This window comes from Hemiscyllium ocellatum, chromosome 43, assembly GCF_020745735.1.
Source record: "Hemiscyllium ocellatum isolate sHemOce1 chromosome 43, sHemOce1.pat.X.cur, whole genome shotgun sequence".
Taxonomy (NCBI): Eukaryota; Metazoa; Chordata; class Chondrichthyes; order Orectolobiformes; family Hemiscylliidae; genus Hemiscyllium; species Hemiscyllium ocellatum.
Genome location: NC_083443.1, coordinates 14,850,301 through 14,865,892, shown reverse-complemented (window position 1 = coordinate 14,865,892; position 15,592 = coordinate 14,850,301). Strand labels below are relative to the sequence as shown.

Genomic DNA, 15,592 nt, shown 5'->3' with positions numbered 1-15,592 from the left:
GTTTCCACACTGTAGGCAATCTAATCTAATCCCCGAGACCAATCCCTCCCAGGAATTGGGTCATAAATCCCAGAGAGTAGAAATGAAAAAGTAAACAGAGAGTAGAAATGCAAAGGAAAGTGACTGACTGAATTAGAAAAAATTCGCAGCATGCAGTAAAACAAACAGCAAAAAGGCAGAAGCGAAGGATTGAAAACAGGTGAAGATCAATGCTCACATCAAACGTTTTAGGAACTATTTGCTCAACAAACATAGCTAGATCAGTTTGGTCTGAAATAATGTCAGGAACTTGAGGAAAGACACAAATTGCAGAACGCTGGCATGCAGTTTCCTAAGGTTTGTCTTGTTGAGATGCCTGAGGTTTTGCAAGCAGACAGGGCAGGAATAAAATAAGGTCATCCAACTCCTCCAGGTCATCGTTCAGCTTGTATTCTCACTCCTGACTTTATTTAGTACTGCTACTAGATTTATTTGAGTTACCAATCTTTTTTCAAACGTATTTTTTTTTCCTCTTGGATTTGGTGTCAATAGCAAGGCCAGGATTCGTCGCCCACCCTTAAGTACCCTCTATCAGAGTAGCTTGTTTAGCCACTTCGGAGTTAACCAGATTACTGTTGGATTCTGGATCAGTGGTGCTGGAAGAGCACAGCAGTTCAGGCAGCATCCTACGAGCAGCGCAATCGACATTTCGGGCAAAAGCCCTTGGTCTGGGCCAGGTAAGGATGGCAGATATCCTTCAAGGTTTGTGGAAAGATTTCTTCCCTCAAGGACGTTATGAGGGAGAGGCGATGGCCTGGTGGTATCATTGATAGACTATTCATAGACCCAGGTAACGTTCTGGGGAGCTGGGTTCAAAACCTGCCATGGCATGGCAGAGGGTGGAATTTGAATGCAATAAAAATCTGGAAAGAACAGTCGAATAATGACCATGAAGCTATTGTCAAAAAAAAACTCATCTGGTTCACTGATGTCCTTTAAGGAAGGCAATCTGCCATCCTTACCTGGTCTGGCCTACATGTGACTCCAGATCCCGAGCAATGTGGTTGACTTTAATTGCCCTCTTGGATGGGCAATAAATGCTGGCCCAGCTAGAGACATCGCCAACCCATAGGTTAATAAATGATAGAAGCGCTTCACACACACACTCTTTTGCGCTTGACTTACAATCAACACCCTCATGTTTTTTGTTTCTTTCACAAGTTGCCCAGATTGGTCTCGCTCTTACCTTTCATCATCTGCTGCATCTCCACTTGCAGGGTTTGAATGCCACGGGCCGGGCAGTCACTTGGCGTGCGTTCCACCCGATGAATCGAAAGGCAGCCAGCGACCACCGCTGCCACGTCATTGTCCTCCAGGAAAATCACTCGGTTCGTGTGTTCAATGATGGCACTGGGGGGGGAAAAGAAAAACAATCGCCATGGAAACATACTGCCCATTCATCACCAGACCACAGGTCATCATGAACAGTACCTCTGCAAACGCAATGTCTTTAAAACAAAAATACTTAAAATGTGAGGAAGTCCCACTTGATGTTCTAGTCATAAATAAGCTGAAAAGAAAGTAATTTCTCCTCTTAGCCTGTGAAGTCTTTCCATTCTGTCTGGAGCACATTTATACTTTCCAGAATTCCTTTTTCTCCATGTTGACACCCTCTCCTTTGCCATTTTGTGGCTCATTAACTGCTCAGGCAGTCAAAATGGCTTAAAAATAATATGATGACTGAAAATATAGATTTTAGATTAGATTACTTACAGTGTGGAAACAGGCCCTTCGGCCCAACAAGTCCACACCGACCCGCCGAAGCGCAACCCACCCATACCCCTACATTTACCCCTTAAATAACACTACGGGCAATTTAACATGGCCAATTCACCTGACCCGCACATCTTTGGACTGTGGGAGGAACCGGAGCACCCGGAGGAAACCCACGCAGACACGGGGAGAACGTGCAAACTCCACACAGTCAGTCGCCTGAGGCGGGAATTGAACCCGGGTCTCTGGCCACCGTGCCACCCACCAAAATCACAGCAACTTTTAGTTACAATCATATTTAATTGATCCTGTTATTGATGTAGCTCAGTATTTACAGACAAACGTTACAAGACAGTTTTGGCTACTGAGCCAATACCAGCCCTTCCTTGTTACTGGGGGTGGTGATTCAAGATGGCGGTTATTTATAAGCTGGGAAAATGGGATAATGGAACATTGGTAATGTTAACCTTCTTCTGAAGAGGGATCACTGGACTCGAAATGTTAACTCTGCTATCTCTCACCATAGATGCTGCCAGACCTGCTGAGTTTCCCCAGCAATTTGTTTTTTGTTTGAGATTTCCAGTTCTTTGTTTATATGAATGGATTGGTTCTTGTTGGACGATGAACTGACCTCAAATAACCCTCCCGTTGTCAATTCAGATCCAAGCCAGTCGGGGAGACAGAAACCGAGACATCCACTTCTGCAGACAAAATTTATTGACTACTCAGTCTTATTGTTCCCAATCCCCAGTATTGCAGTTGTTCTCAATGTTTGTACATATTTTCCAATCAACCAGTTCAGAGATACATACCTCTGGAGCAGGTGGGGTTTGTACCTGGATCTTCTGGCCCAGCAGTAGGGACACACCACACCACATCAGCCCCTTTCCCAAGTACAGAGATAATTTCTAATCAACCAGTTCAGAGATGTTATGACACACCTCTGGAGTACATGGGACTTGAACCCAGATTTCCTGGTTCAGAGGTAGACATTATCACAGTACCACAAGAGCCCCCCTCTCTCCACCCTATGCACACTTTTTTTAACCTATTTTTCTAATCAACCTGTTCAGAGATGTTATTATACGTCTCTGGAGCAGCTCTATGTACGCTTGCACTGACTAGATTGGATTAGATTAGGTTGCTTAGTGTGGAACTCTCACCTTGCTCCCGCATCTTCACCATTAACGCACTAATAAATTGACAAAAAAATATTAACAAGCCAAATACAGAATGGAACCACAATTAATTAAAATCCTTGTTAATTTCGAGACCTTAACTGATTATGTCATTTTGTGTTTTTCTGGGGATATACATTTTTTTGGCATGATCAGTATCGGTTACCCATCCCTAATTGCCCTTGAACGGAGTGGCTTGCTTGGCTATTTTGGAAAGCAATGAAGAATTTGCTGTGGATCTGGAGTCACATGTAGGCCAGGCCAGGTAAGGATGGCAGATTTCCTTCCCTAAAAAGGGCATTAGTGAACCAGATGGGTTTTTGCAACAATCACTGATAGTTTTATGGTTCCAATTGACGAGATTAGCTTTCAATCTCAGAACAGTTATTCGCATTCGATTTCTACCAGCTGAGATTTAAATCCAGAGAATGAGCCGCACTTTCAGGATTACTGATTCAGTGACACACTCACTGTGCCATTCTTTCTGCCACCAGACTTGTTATTCATTTTAAAAAGTGTTAACTGATGCCAAAGCAGCTACGTCCCCATTCTCTCATAGAATCAGGCCATTCAGCCCATCAAGATTACACCGACTGCAGTGATTGGGATCAGCTGGATCTCAGTGATTAGGGTTGTTAAACTGGGCTAATCAGGAAAGCCTTGGCTGATCAATATGACCAGGAGATCAGAACCTCTCAGTTTGAGAACTGACTCCGAGTTGGCTGTCTACACTTACACTCTTGGTCTGGGACATTGTCTTCCTTTTCTTAAAGAAAAGGAAATTACCAGGAGATTAGAATCTCCTCAACTGACTCTGAGCTGGCTGGCTACACCCAGTGTACTGATGCACTAGTGAACAAATGGTGACTTGGTGATGGGATCCGGCCCTGTGCCATTGCTTCAGTGCGTAGGCCTCAGACTGGGCCTGTGTGTGGGGGCCAGGCCTTCAAGCGTGGTCCTGCATGTGATGTCATGTGAATTGAGCTTCAAACCTCAGGCTTCACTTGAATGCATTGCACTGCATTTTTTTTTACTTTTGAGGAAAATAAACTGAGACAAGTTTGTTTTGAAAGAGTGCGATGGTTTGAATTGTTGATCGCACAAGGTCTGATTTTCTTTGTACAACTTGAATTGTATTTAGTGGATTGAAACCTACTTATTCAAGGTTTTTTTGGATCTTATTTCTTCTATTCGCATTTGCAAAATATAACCAGGAGATTAAAATCTCCTCAGTTTGAGAACAGACTCCATGCTGGCTGGTCATAGCCAGTGTACTGTGCACTACTAAATAAAGGGTGACTTCGTGATGGGACCCAGACTCAATGTAGTTATTACACCAACCCTCTGTTGCGCAGCTCACCCAGACCCACATCTGTACGCGTAACCCTGCATTTCCCATGTGCAATCCACCTAACCTGCACTCTATGGGTAATTTAGCATTGTCAATTCACCTAACCTGCACATCTTTGGACTCTGGGAGGAAACCAGAGCACTCAGAGGAAACCCACGTAGACCTGGGGAGAATGTGCAAACTCCATACAGGCAATCACCTGAGGCTGGAATCGAACCCGGGTCCCTGGTGCAGTGTTTTGTTTCAATAATCTCTATAACATGCTGAACGGAAGTACAAAGTAACAGGAGTGGCTATCTGGAGTACCTCAAAATGGAAACCAGCTTTGTGAAATTCCAACAATAGAAGGTACCCATTGGTATAAGAGTTAGAACGCCTATCCTTCTCAATTTCCATTCAGAAAAAAACTGAGCACTTTCCCCTGAAATTTTGTCAAAGTCTCTATTTCATGAATAGTCCTCATCAGGCAGCAACTGAAGCCTAGCTGACATCATCAGGTCTTTCCTTAACAATTTGACTTTGCAACCTGGATGGTCGACTGATTTAGCAGATTGTTACAAGTGCATGAAGTTATACAAGCTGTTTGGGAGACAGTGGTGTAGTGTAATTGCCCTGGAAAAGTAATCCAGAGACCCACATTGACACTGGGGGAATGTGGGTTCAAATCTCCCCACGGCAACTGGCAGAATTTAGACCTGGAATTACAAGGCTACTCTCAATAATAGCCAACAAACAGTCATTATTGTTAAAAGCCTATCCCAGTTCTAGATACACTGTTTCGGGAAGAAGATCAGCCAACCTTTCCTAATCAGGCCTACACACACGACTCTTGATTCACATCAATGGCGGCTGACTCTTTACTGTCCTCCCAAACAGAGTTCAAGGGTAACAAACGCTGGCCTTGGCAGCATGCCCACATCCCATGAAAGGCGAATAATAAGTCCTTGTTCTCTTTAAAGAAACCTGGTCTTGCTTTACTGAAGCAATACACAGGAGAGACACCCAGGAGTAAAAACGTACTTACTGTTTCCCATGATACTACAAACGGTATTGCTCACGATGATGCACTTTAATGACTACTCTTAAACAATAAACGGCAATACCTTCCTGCTGGATTTGTGAAACTAGAATTTTACGTGCTTCAACTAACCAACTACAGAGTTAGCATGAAAGCCGTCAGCCAAAAGATTTACGCAAATTAGCAAGGTATTTTCTTAGCTGCTAAACACTATGGGTGGGCTTCATACAACAGACCAGAAACACTGCGCGTGATTCACAAATGGAACGTCTCACACCAACAAGTTACGGCACCCAACTTACCTTGCCCGTCATTCCCCAACTAAACATGTCTAACTCAACCGAGTTCAGATGAACAAGTGGTTTACCTGGCATCTGATGCAATGTAGTACTCCACAGACTTCTCTTCCCCAACTGGGTACAAGGAGGTGTCATCCGTGCGGGAAGCTGGACAGTTTTTTGTCACTTCTTTACCTGCCAAAATCATTCAGATATTTGACATTAAAACTCACAACAGAATGACCTGCTTGCCCTTCTCACAGCTTAATACACAAAGAGAACATAGGCCTTTCAGCCCACTATGTCTGAGCCAACTATGTCTGATGCTATTCTAAGTCAATCCCATCTGCCCACAACAGCCCATATCCCTCTATTCTCTACCTGTTCATGTTTGTTTGAATGCTGCTTAGACATTGCTATTGTCTTAGCTTCTGCCACCTCCCTGCTTTCCTGGCACCTACAACCAGCTGTGCAAAAAACTTGCCCTCACATCCCTTTTATGTGGAGGTGCCGGTGTTAGACAAAGTCTGAAGTCACACGACACCAGGTTATAGTCCAACAAGTCATTGAAATCACAAGGTTTCAGAACACTGCTCCCTCATCAGCTTTACGTCATAATCTCCGAAAGCAGTGATTTCAAGTAAACCTGTTGGACTGTAAGCTGGTGTTGTATCACTTCTGATTTTGCACATTCCCTTTAAGCTTTGCCCCTCTCACCTTAAACCTACATCCCTAGTATTTGACATTTCCATTAAGGGAAAAAGACTTGGCCAATCCACTCTATCCGTGCCCCTCATAATTTGATAGGTCACCCCTCAGCCTCCGACATTCTAGTGAAAACAATCCAAGTTTGTCCAACATCTCCTTATAGCTAATACACTCCAACATCAACAGATGGGCATCTTAATAGATGCCACATTGATCGATGAAAGAAGGCACGTGTAAAAGAACCCAAAAGGTCTATTTACTGATTGAGTTTGCACTTTTTGTACTGATATACAAGCTGGGTTGATGAATACCATGAGAGGGGAGCCTCTGCACTCGACTGGGGTCATCCTGGGCCCAGGATGTATTCAGAGCAGTTACTTAACAAATCTTCTCACTTCTCCTTCAGTTACTGTGCTAGTTTCATTAAAAAATTGGAGGTGTAGTGGACAGCGAAGCAGGTTACATCAGATTACAATGGGATCTTGATCAGATGGGCCAATGGGCTGAGGAGTGGCAGATGGAGTTTAATTCACATAAATACGAGGTGCTGCATTTTGGGAAAGCAAACTTTAGCAGAACTTATACACTTAATGGCAAGGTCCTGGGGAGTGTTGCTGAGAGACCTTGGAGTGCAGGTTCATAGCTTCTTGAAAGTGGAGTCGCAGGCAGCTAGGATAGTGAAGGCGGCGTTTGGTATGCTTTCCTTTATTGGTCAGAGTACTGAGTACAGGAGTTGGGAGGTCATGTTGTGGCTGGACAGGACATTGGTTACGCCACTTTTGAAATGCTGCGTGCAATTCTGATCTCCTTCCTATCAAAAGATGTTGTGAAACCTGAAAGGGTTCAGAAAAGATTTACAAGAACGTCACCAGGGTTGGAGGGTTTGAGCTACAGGGAGAGGTTGAACAGGCTGGGGCTGTTTTCACTGGAGCGTCAGAGGCTGAGGGGTGACCTTATAGAGGTTTATAAAATCACGAGAGGCATGGATAGTATATATCGACAAAGTCGCTTCCCTGGTGTGGGGGAGTCCAGAACTAGAGGGCATAGGTTTACGGTGAGAGGGGAAAGGCATAAATTATATAAAAATGGTATGTGAGCTGCCAGTGGATGTGGTGGAGGCTGGTACAATTGCAACATTTAAAAGGCATCTGAATGGGTATATGAATAGGAAGGGTTTGGAAGGATATGGGCCGAATGCTGGCAGGTGGGACTAGATTAGGTTGGGATATCTGATCGGCGTGGATGGGTTGGACCGAAGGGTCTGTTTCTGTGCTGTACATCTCTATGACTTTAAGTGCACTCGTATCCCTCTGATTTGTATTCAGTGATCCTACTGCTGGATATTCTTAGAATTTCACCATTATCACTGCAATTCCATTTCCTTTATTTAAAGCAGAGATGTATTGAGGTGAGCGTTGCCGGTCACGTTAGAGTGAGTTAATGCAATATTAAACAGTCACTTGGTACAGAACTCGGTATTTCTGTGAAAAGATGTAATTTTGCAATTCTGTTCTGGTGAATAAAAGGTGAACAGCAAGTCTGTTGTACTCCAATCAATATTATGAAGCATGATACCAAAACCCTAAGACACTTGATAAACAATCTTCTCGTTTTTTTTTATTCATTTACAGGATGTGGTCATCACTGGCTTGGCCAGCATTTATTGCCCAGCCATCCGCATTGCTGTGGGTCTGGAATCACACATAGACCCCAGCGGGGTAAAGACGGTAGTTTCCTTCCCTAAAAAGTAGATTTGCAAACCAGACGGATTTTTCCAGACAATCGTGATCATCATTAAAGTCTCAATTCCAGGTATTTTTACTGAATTCAAACCCACCATCTGCTCTGGTGGGATTCAAACTCAGAGCCTGGGACCTGGGACATTACCTGGGACTCTGGACTAATCTCTTGAATAGAAGTGACTCTACACTGTGCTCCAACAGTACTCACATGTACGATACAGAATTGGGATGTGATCTGTAGAAAGTTTATCATTGCTCCTCACGCCAATCATCAGAGGGCTTCCCCGTCTAAATGGAAAAAATAACAGCACTAAACATTCCATTTGTGATGCCTAGAAATGACACCTTAAAAAACAAGAACAAAAACAAAAATAAACAAGCAGAGGATTTAGAAGCAATAGTAGGATTGAACTGCCCTATAATTAAGGATGATCATTCAAATCCACGTATAGAGTCACACAGCACGGAAACAGACCCTTCAATCCAACCAATCCATGCCGACCGTAATCCCAAACTAAACTGGTCCGATCTACCTGCACTTGGCCCATATCCCTCCAAACACTTATTCATGTACTTATCTAAATATCTTTTAAACCTTGGATATGTTGAGTGGTACTCACAGCTCAAGTCAAATTGCCAAACCTCAAGCAAATGAGGTGACATCACTGTCTTTGGTGTTGTTTTTTGAGAGGTAGTAGACCAAGATACAGAGAAATTTCCAACTGTTCTTCAGAATAGTGCTACAAGACCGACCATGTTTGTAGGCAGAAGCTTGGCTTAACATTTACCTGGGAACTAGCACCCTCAGTAGTGCAAGCCATCTCTCAGTGCTGCAAAGAACGTCAGTCTAGGTTACCCTCTCAATTCTGCAGACTGGGACTTGAAGCCATAACTCGTTGACCCAGAGACAAGCTTTTTGAAGAAAGTATGTTGCATTTCATTCTCAGACAGGACATTCAGCCGCCCAAGAGTCATTTGTGACTGCACTGCTAGAGCTGTTGGAAGGAACCCACACATATACACTGGGAAAATCCCAAAGAAAAGAGAGTCAGAGGTTTACAGCATGAAAACAGGCCCTTCGGCTCAACTTGTCTATACCGCCCAGTTGCCTCAATTCACCTAGTCCAATTTCCCTGCATTTGGTTCATATCCCTCTGTTGAAAATGTGTTGCTGGTCAAAGCACAGCAGGTCAGGCAGCATCCAAGGAACAGGGAATTCGACGTTTCGGGCCAGAGCCCTTCATCAGGAATGGTTCTGGCCCGAAACGTCGAATTCCCTGTTCCTTGGATGCTGCCTGACCTGCTGTGCTTTGACCAGCAACACATTTTCAGCTGTGATCTCCAGCATCTGCAGACCTCACTTTTTACTCATATCCCTCCGTACCTATCCCATCCATTTACCTGTCTAAATGTTTCTTAAATGACAAAATTGTACTTGCCATCACCACTACCTCTGGTAGCCCATTCCAGACACTCACTGCCCTCCGTGTGAAAACATTGTCCCTCTGGACTCTTTTGTACCTCGCCCATCTCACCTTAAACCTCTGCCCTCTGGTTTTAGACTCCCCTACCATGGGGAAAAGCTGTTGGCTAGCTACCTTACCTATGCCGTTCATGATTTTATAGCCCTCTATAAAAGATCATCACCTCAGTCTCCTACACTCCAGTCTTTTCAGCCTCTCCTTATAACTCAAACCTTCCAGTGCAGCTAGAATCCTAGTAAATCTTCTCTGCACCCTTTCTAGTTTAGTAACATCCATTCTATAGTAGGGTGGCCAGAACTGCACGCAGTACTCCAAATGTGGCCCCACCAGTGTCTTGTACAGCTGCAACAGAACAACCCAACTCCTATACTCAAAGCTCAAAATGTGAGAAATGCTAACACTTCAGGGATTGAGGGATGATATCTTAACACTTCCGAGATCTAATCAATTAGAAGTTGGTCTCTAAATTAATTTTAAATGGCAAATACATCTGCCCTAAGCCCCTGTGTTTGAAATGTGGATGGGAGATGCCTTGGGATGGCGTGTGTGAAGAGTTGGTGATGAGGGTCACTTCATTCAAAAGGAAATTTGAGAGACAAGATTGGAAATTCTCATGCCAAGGCTTCTGCCGGCGATTCCCAACACTTGGAAAAGCCACTTTAAGTCAAGCCAGCTGTTGATCCCACAACCGAGCAGACTGAGGCAAGGATCTGCTTGGGACCTTACGAAAACCTCTTGAGGTTCATGGTGATTTACCTCAGGTGGAATGGCAGGTTCTGAACCTGATGGATTGTGGAGTCCTCCTCCAAATAAAGAGGAAAACTCAAACCGACATGTCAGAGGAGAGGGTGCTTGCCTCAACTGAGTCGGACATTCAAGTTCCACTCTGTCGGTTTGCAATCCAATCCTAGACTGACACTCCACTGTAACGCTGACAGAGTGCAGCACTGTCAGAGCTCCTCTCTCACAGATAAGGTGTGAAACTGGTTTAGTTACCTCCATTGCTCAGATCTTTGAGTCTAGGAGTTGGGACATCATGTTGAGATTGAACAGGTCGTTGGTGAGGCCTTTTCTGGAGTGGTGTGTCCAATTCTGGTTTCTCTGTTAACTCTTCACACACCCTATTCTGAGGCATCTCCCATCCACATTTCAGGGCATACAGCAGATGTTTTAAAATTAATTTAGAGACCAATCTCTAATAATTAGATGTAGGAAGTGTTAATTATCATCCCTCAATTCCTGAAATATTAGCATTTCTCACATTTTGAGCTCTGTTATTATTCAGTCGGAGAGGATTCAAAATAGAAATACCAGGATGTTGCCAGGATTGGAGGGTTTGAGTTTAAGGAGACGCTGGGACTTTTTTCACTGGAGTGTAGGAGGTTGAGGAGGGACCTTATAGAGGTTGTTAAAATCACGAGAGGAAGAGATAAGGTTAATCGCAGGTGAATTTTTTTTTATGGTGGGGGAGTTCAAAACTAGGGGGCATATCTTTAAGTTGGGAGGAGAAAATTTGAAAGAGAACATGAGGGGGCAACTTTTTTTTAAACAGAGGATGGTTCGTGTGGAGAATGAATTTCCAGAGGAAGTGCTGGATGCGTGTACAGTTACAACATTTAGAAGACATTTTGATAAGTACTTGAGCAAATGTTTTGAGGGATATGCCCCAGGCACACAGGCAGATAGGAATGGCTTAGTTTGGGAAGATAGTCAGCAGGGAATGGTTGGACCGATGAAGGGTCTGTTTCCGTGCTTTCTGACGGAGACTGACCTGCTGCACGAGCATACAAGATAAGTGGAGGTGCTGGTGTAGTGGCAATGCTAAAACCAGAGGCAATGTTTTGGGAATGTGGGCTCGAATCCAACCACAGCAGATAACATTTGAATTCAATAGGCGGGTGCGGGGGTCTGCACTTTAAAAATTATCTAATCTACTAGATAAAATGTTTTACCACTCATCTAGCTCACTCATATTCTTTAGGGAAGGAAATCGATCGTCCTGACATGGTCTGGCCTACATATGTCTCCAGACCCACAGCAAAGGGTTGACTTTTAACTCCCCACTGGGAAATTAGGGACTGGCAATAGATGCTGGCACAGCCAGCAACACCCACATCCCATGAATGAACTTTTAAAAATCCTGTGATATTCCAAGAACGTAAGAACTAAGAGCCGGAGGTTGCCATTGGAGTCACGGAAACAGACCCTTCAGTCCAACTCGTCCATGCCGACCAGGTATCCCAACCCAATCTAGTCCCACCTACCAGCACCTGGCCCATATCCCTCCAAACCCTTCCTATTCATATAACCCATCCAAATGCCTCTCAAATGTTGCAATTGTACCAGCCTCCAACACATCCTCTGGCAGCTCATTCCATACATGTACCACCCTCTGTGTGAAAACGTTACTTCTTAGGTCCCTTTTATATCTTTCCCCTCTCACCCTAAACCTATACCCTCTAGTTCTGGACTCCCCGACCCCAGGGAAAATACTTTGTCTCTTTACCCTATCCACACCCCTCAGCCTTTGACGCTCCAGGGAAAACAGCACCAGCTGTTCAACCTCTCCCTATAGTTCAAATCAGCCAACCCTGGCAACATCCTTGTAAATCTTTTCTGAACCCTTTCAAGTTTCACAACATCTTTCCAATAGGAAGGAGACCAGAATTGCACGCAATATTCCAACAGTGGCATAACTAATGTCCTGTACAGCCGTAACATGACCTCCCAACTCCTGTACTCAGTACACTGACCAATAAAGGAAAGCATACCAAACACCTTCTTCACTATCCTATCTACCTGCGACTCCACTTTCAAGGAGCTATGAACCTGCACTCCAAGGTCTCTTTGTTCAGCAACACTCTTTAGGACCTTACCATTAAGTGTATAAGTCCTGCTAAGATTTGCTTTCCCAAATGCAGCACCTTACATTTGTCAAAATAAACTCCATCTGCCACTTCTCAGCCCATTGGCCCATCTGATCAAGATCTTGTTGTAATCTGAGGTAACCTTCTTCCCTGTGCCTTACACCTCCATTTTTTGAGGTGTTTTGAGGCCATTCAACCCCTCGAGCCTGGTCTGCCATTCAATATGCTCATGGCTGATCTCATCTCAGCCTCAACTCCACCTACCAGCCTGTTCCACAAAACCCTTCAAACTATCGAGAATTAAAAATCTGTCTATCTCCATCTTTAAATTTATTCAGTGTCCTGGTGTCCATGGCAATCTGGGGGAATGAATTCCACAGATTCATGACCATGCAACTTCTCTTCTCAGTTTTAAATCCACTATCCCTTACCCAAAGCTGAGAAGTGAGTCCCTGCACCCTAACTACAACATATTACTTAAATCAATATCACTTAAAATCAATCTACGTGGCTATTTTTAAAAAGTTGTTCTGCCAATTCTGATGGTATAGTGGACAGTGAAGGTGGTTATCTAAGATTACAAAGGGGTTTTTACCAAGATCCACGGGGCCAAGGAGTGGCAGATGGAGTTTAATTTGCAGAAATGCGAGGTGTTACAAAACAAACAAAACCAGGACTTATACAGTTAAATGACAGGGGAGTTGTCAAACAGAGAGACCCAGAGTTCAGCTACATAGTTCTTTGAAAGTTATATCACAGGTAGACCGGGTGGTTTGGCACACTTGCCTTCATTGCTCAGACCACTGGGGGTAGGAGTTGTGACTTCATGTTATGTTCGTACCAGACACTGAGGGCACCTTTAGATTACTGTATACCATTCTGGTTGCCCTGCTGTAGGATCCTAATTTGCTGTCCACCTTGCTACACTTTGACTCCTTTGTCAATCAAAAACTCAAGTCTTCAAATGTTTTTTTTAAATGATGTTGCCTGCTCTGCTATCTGGGAAAAAAATTCCCAACAGCATTGACCCTGGTGAAAAAAACTCTTAATCTTTGCCTTATAACTCATTATTTTCAAAACTGTATCCCGTACTTCATAAGAGGAAACACGCTCTTAGTATTCACCTTGTCAAGTCCCATAGGACTCTAAATAAAACCACCCCTCATTCTGTCAAACTCCAACAGATATAGGCCCAATCTGACCAATCTTTCCTCACAAAACATGTCCTTCTCTTTGACAAATCACGGTAGGATGCAGTATGGAGAGTGAGGCATGGAAGCAGCTTTCATTACTAGAAAAACAGTGAAGAGGTCCTGGCACACACTGGCTGAGTTTAACAGCCACGGTCAAAGCTAAAGTCCAATTCCTACAAAGCGGAGGGTTAATGTTTTGCAGCCATTCCTGGAAATCCCAAGTGCCCAATAGGCAACAAACTGCCTCCCATCAGAACTATCGCCCATTTCAGGATGGCAATCCCAACTCTTGGAGTGGCCAACCCATCACCAATCCAGGCAGCCCCAATCAAAGATAGTGGTTACTGCTGGTACTGCAGCTAGCCAGTACCAGCAGAATGGAAGAGGCCCTGGAATGGGGGCAAAGTGAGTGGGGCTTATGGGAAGGCTGTGACAAGGGAGAGTTTTGAGGGGAGGGATACGGTTTGACAGGGCTCATTTATTATAGTTGGATTGTAGCTAGAACTCCCTTCCTAACAGCCGCGTGGAGTGGGTCTAAACCACACGGACCACAGTAGTCCAAATGAACAGCTCATTACCACCACCATCACCGGACCAGGACAATTTGAGGTAAAAAAAAAAGTGGCCTCACCAACAATGTGCCCATTCCAAGAAATCATTAAATAAAAAGCTTATAAGAATTCGAAAATGTATAAAATACAAAGGTGGATAACTTCACAACAAATACCAAAAATTGGGAGGGAGAGGACAAAAATCAGAAGGGACTCCTTGCTAAAATGAAGGTTTGATTGAACAGAGGCAGTATTAAATGCCATACTGTAGGATTCTAGGGGCAGTGAAACTCTGACTTCTGAAAGATTCGCATTGAAAAGCTGAACGGAAATAACTTTAAAGCATTCAAATGCATCCTGAAAATGTTTCTGCTGCTCTTAGGCTCCATTGATCAAACCTTGCAGACTTCAGCTGATCCCTCAGAGATTAGTTTATCTTGCTCATACCTCTACAGCAAAAACATACACATCAACCACAGGGATAAACAGAGAGTGACTGGTTAGGTGGAGACTCTGCTAACATTCCTGTGGATTTGCCAACAGACAGACACACACACATTTTGACAAGAATGGTCATCATTTAGAAGCACCTTCGGTCCAGATTTCCAGTGGAGTACTGAACTCTGAAAGTGCTTTGTGAACTGGCTGATATCACATTCAGACAGCTCAGCGCCACGTAGCAAATAAAATTACTTGTGCCCTTCGTCATTTCAACTTGACAACACATGAGCCAGTAACGGGCCACACAGAGGAGCACTAATGAGAGAAGGAGGGAGGCTATTAAGCTGATGAAATCCTTTCATCACATCTCAAATAAATCCAGAGTTTCTCTCTCTATCTCTGTACCTTCTACAAAGATTATCCCAGTTCAATAATCATGCAATTCAAAGTAGTGACTGACATAAATTAGTCTTTTAACCTTTTGCATTATACCCCCTGGTCCTGTATTCATAGTTTAGCTTGAAATATGAATGCTTAATATAGCATTTAACCCATTCGCACCGATCTACCTTAGTTCCTGGTTAAGCAATGTCTCAATTTTAACATTCTCACTTGGGTACACGGCTTCTGAAATATTCCCTCTAGTTCCTCTTGAACATCTCCAACAGGATCCATGCTTTCTGCAGCCAAGGCCGTAACCTCCGGAATTCCCACTCAACTCTTCCCTCCAACTTCAAGTGGCTACTTAAACCATCTCCTTGACTACCTCCATGCTCACATTACCTTATGTGGCTCAGTGTCAAATATAGCTACACCACTCTCCTGAGCGGAACCTGGGAATATTTTGTCTCATTCAAAAGGGCTACACAAATGCAAATTGTTGTTTAAAATCCAACACCCAGCAACGCTCTGTACTGTATTACATCTCAGTCCTTTGCTGCTTTGTCAGATTTTTAGTGCAGTGACATTTGACACATGATGGTTAGAAACACGGGGATATTAGCAATGACCCCAGGGACACATCACTGG

The 15,592-nt window shown here is 43.8% G+C and overlaps 1 protein-coding gene across 1 annotated transcript in view; it reads right to left on the bottom strand.

Moving 5' to 3' along the window:
- The window catches only part of LOC132835098 (glutamine--fructose-6-phosphate aminotransferase [isomerizing] 1-like), an 85,049-nt gene that overhangs the window by 41,874 nt on the left and 27,583 nt on the right, over positions 1-15,592 (bottom strand). The window contains exons 8-10 of the mRNA XM_060854407.1: positions 8,236-8,315; positions 5,667-5,772; positions 1,226-1,389 (exon numbers count right to left, since the gene is read on the bottom strand). Coding sequence (XP_060710390.1) covers positions 1,226-1,389; positions 5,667-5,772; positions 8,236-8,315 — 350 coding nt within the window. The remainder of the gene's footprint in view (positions 1-1,225; positions 1,390-5,666; positions 5,773-8,235; positions 8,316-15,592) is intronic.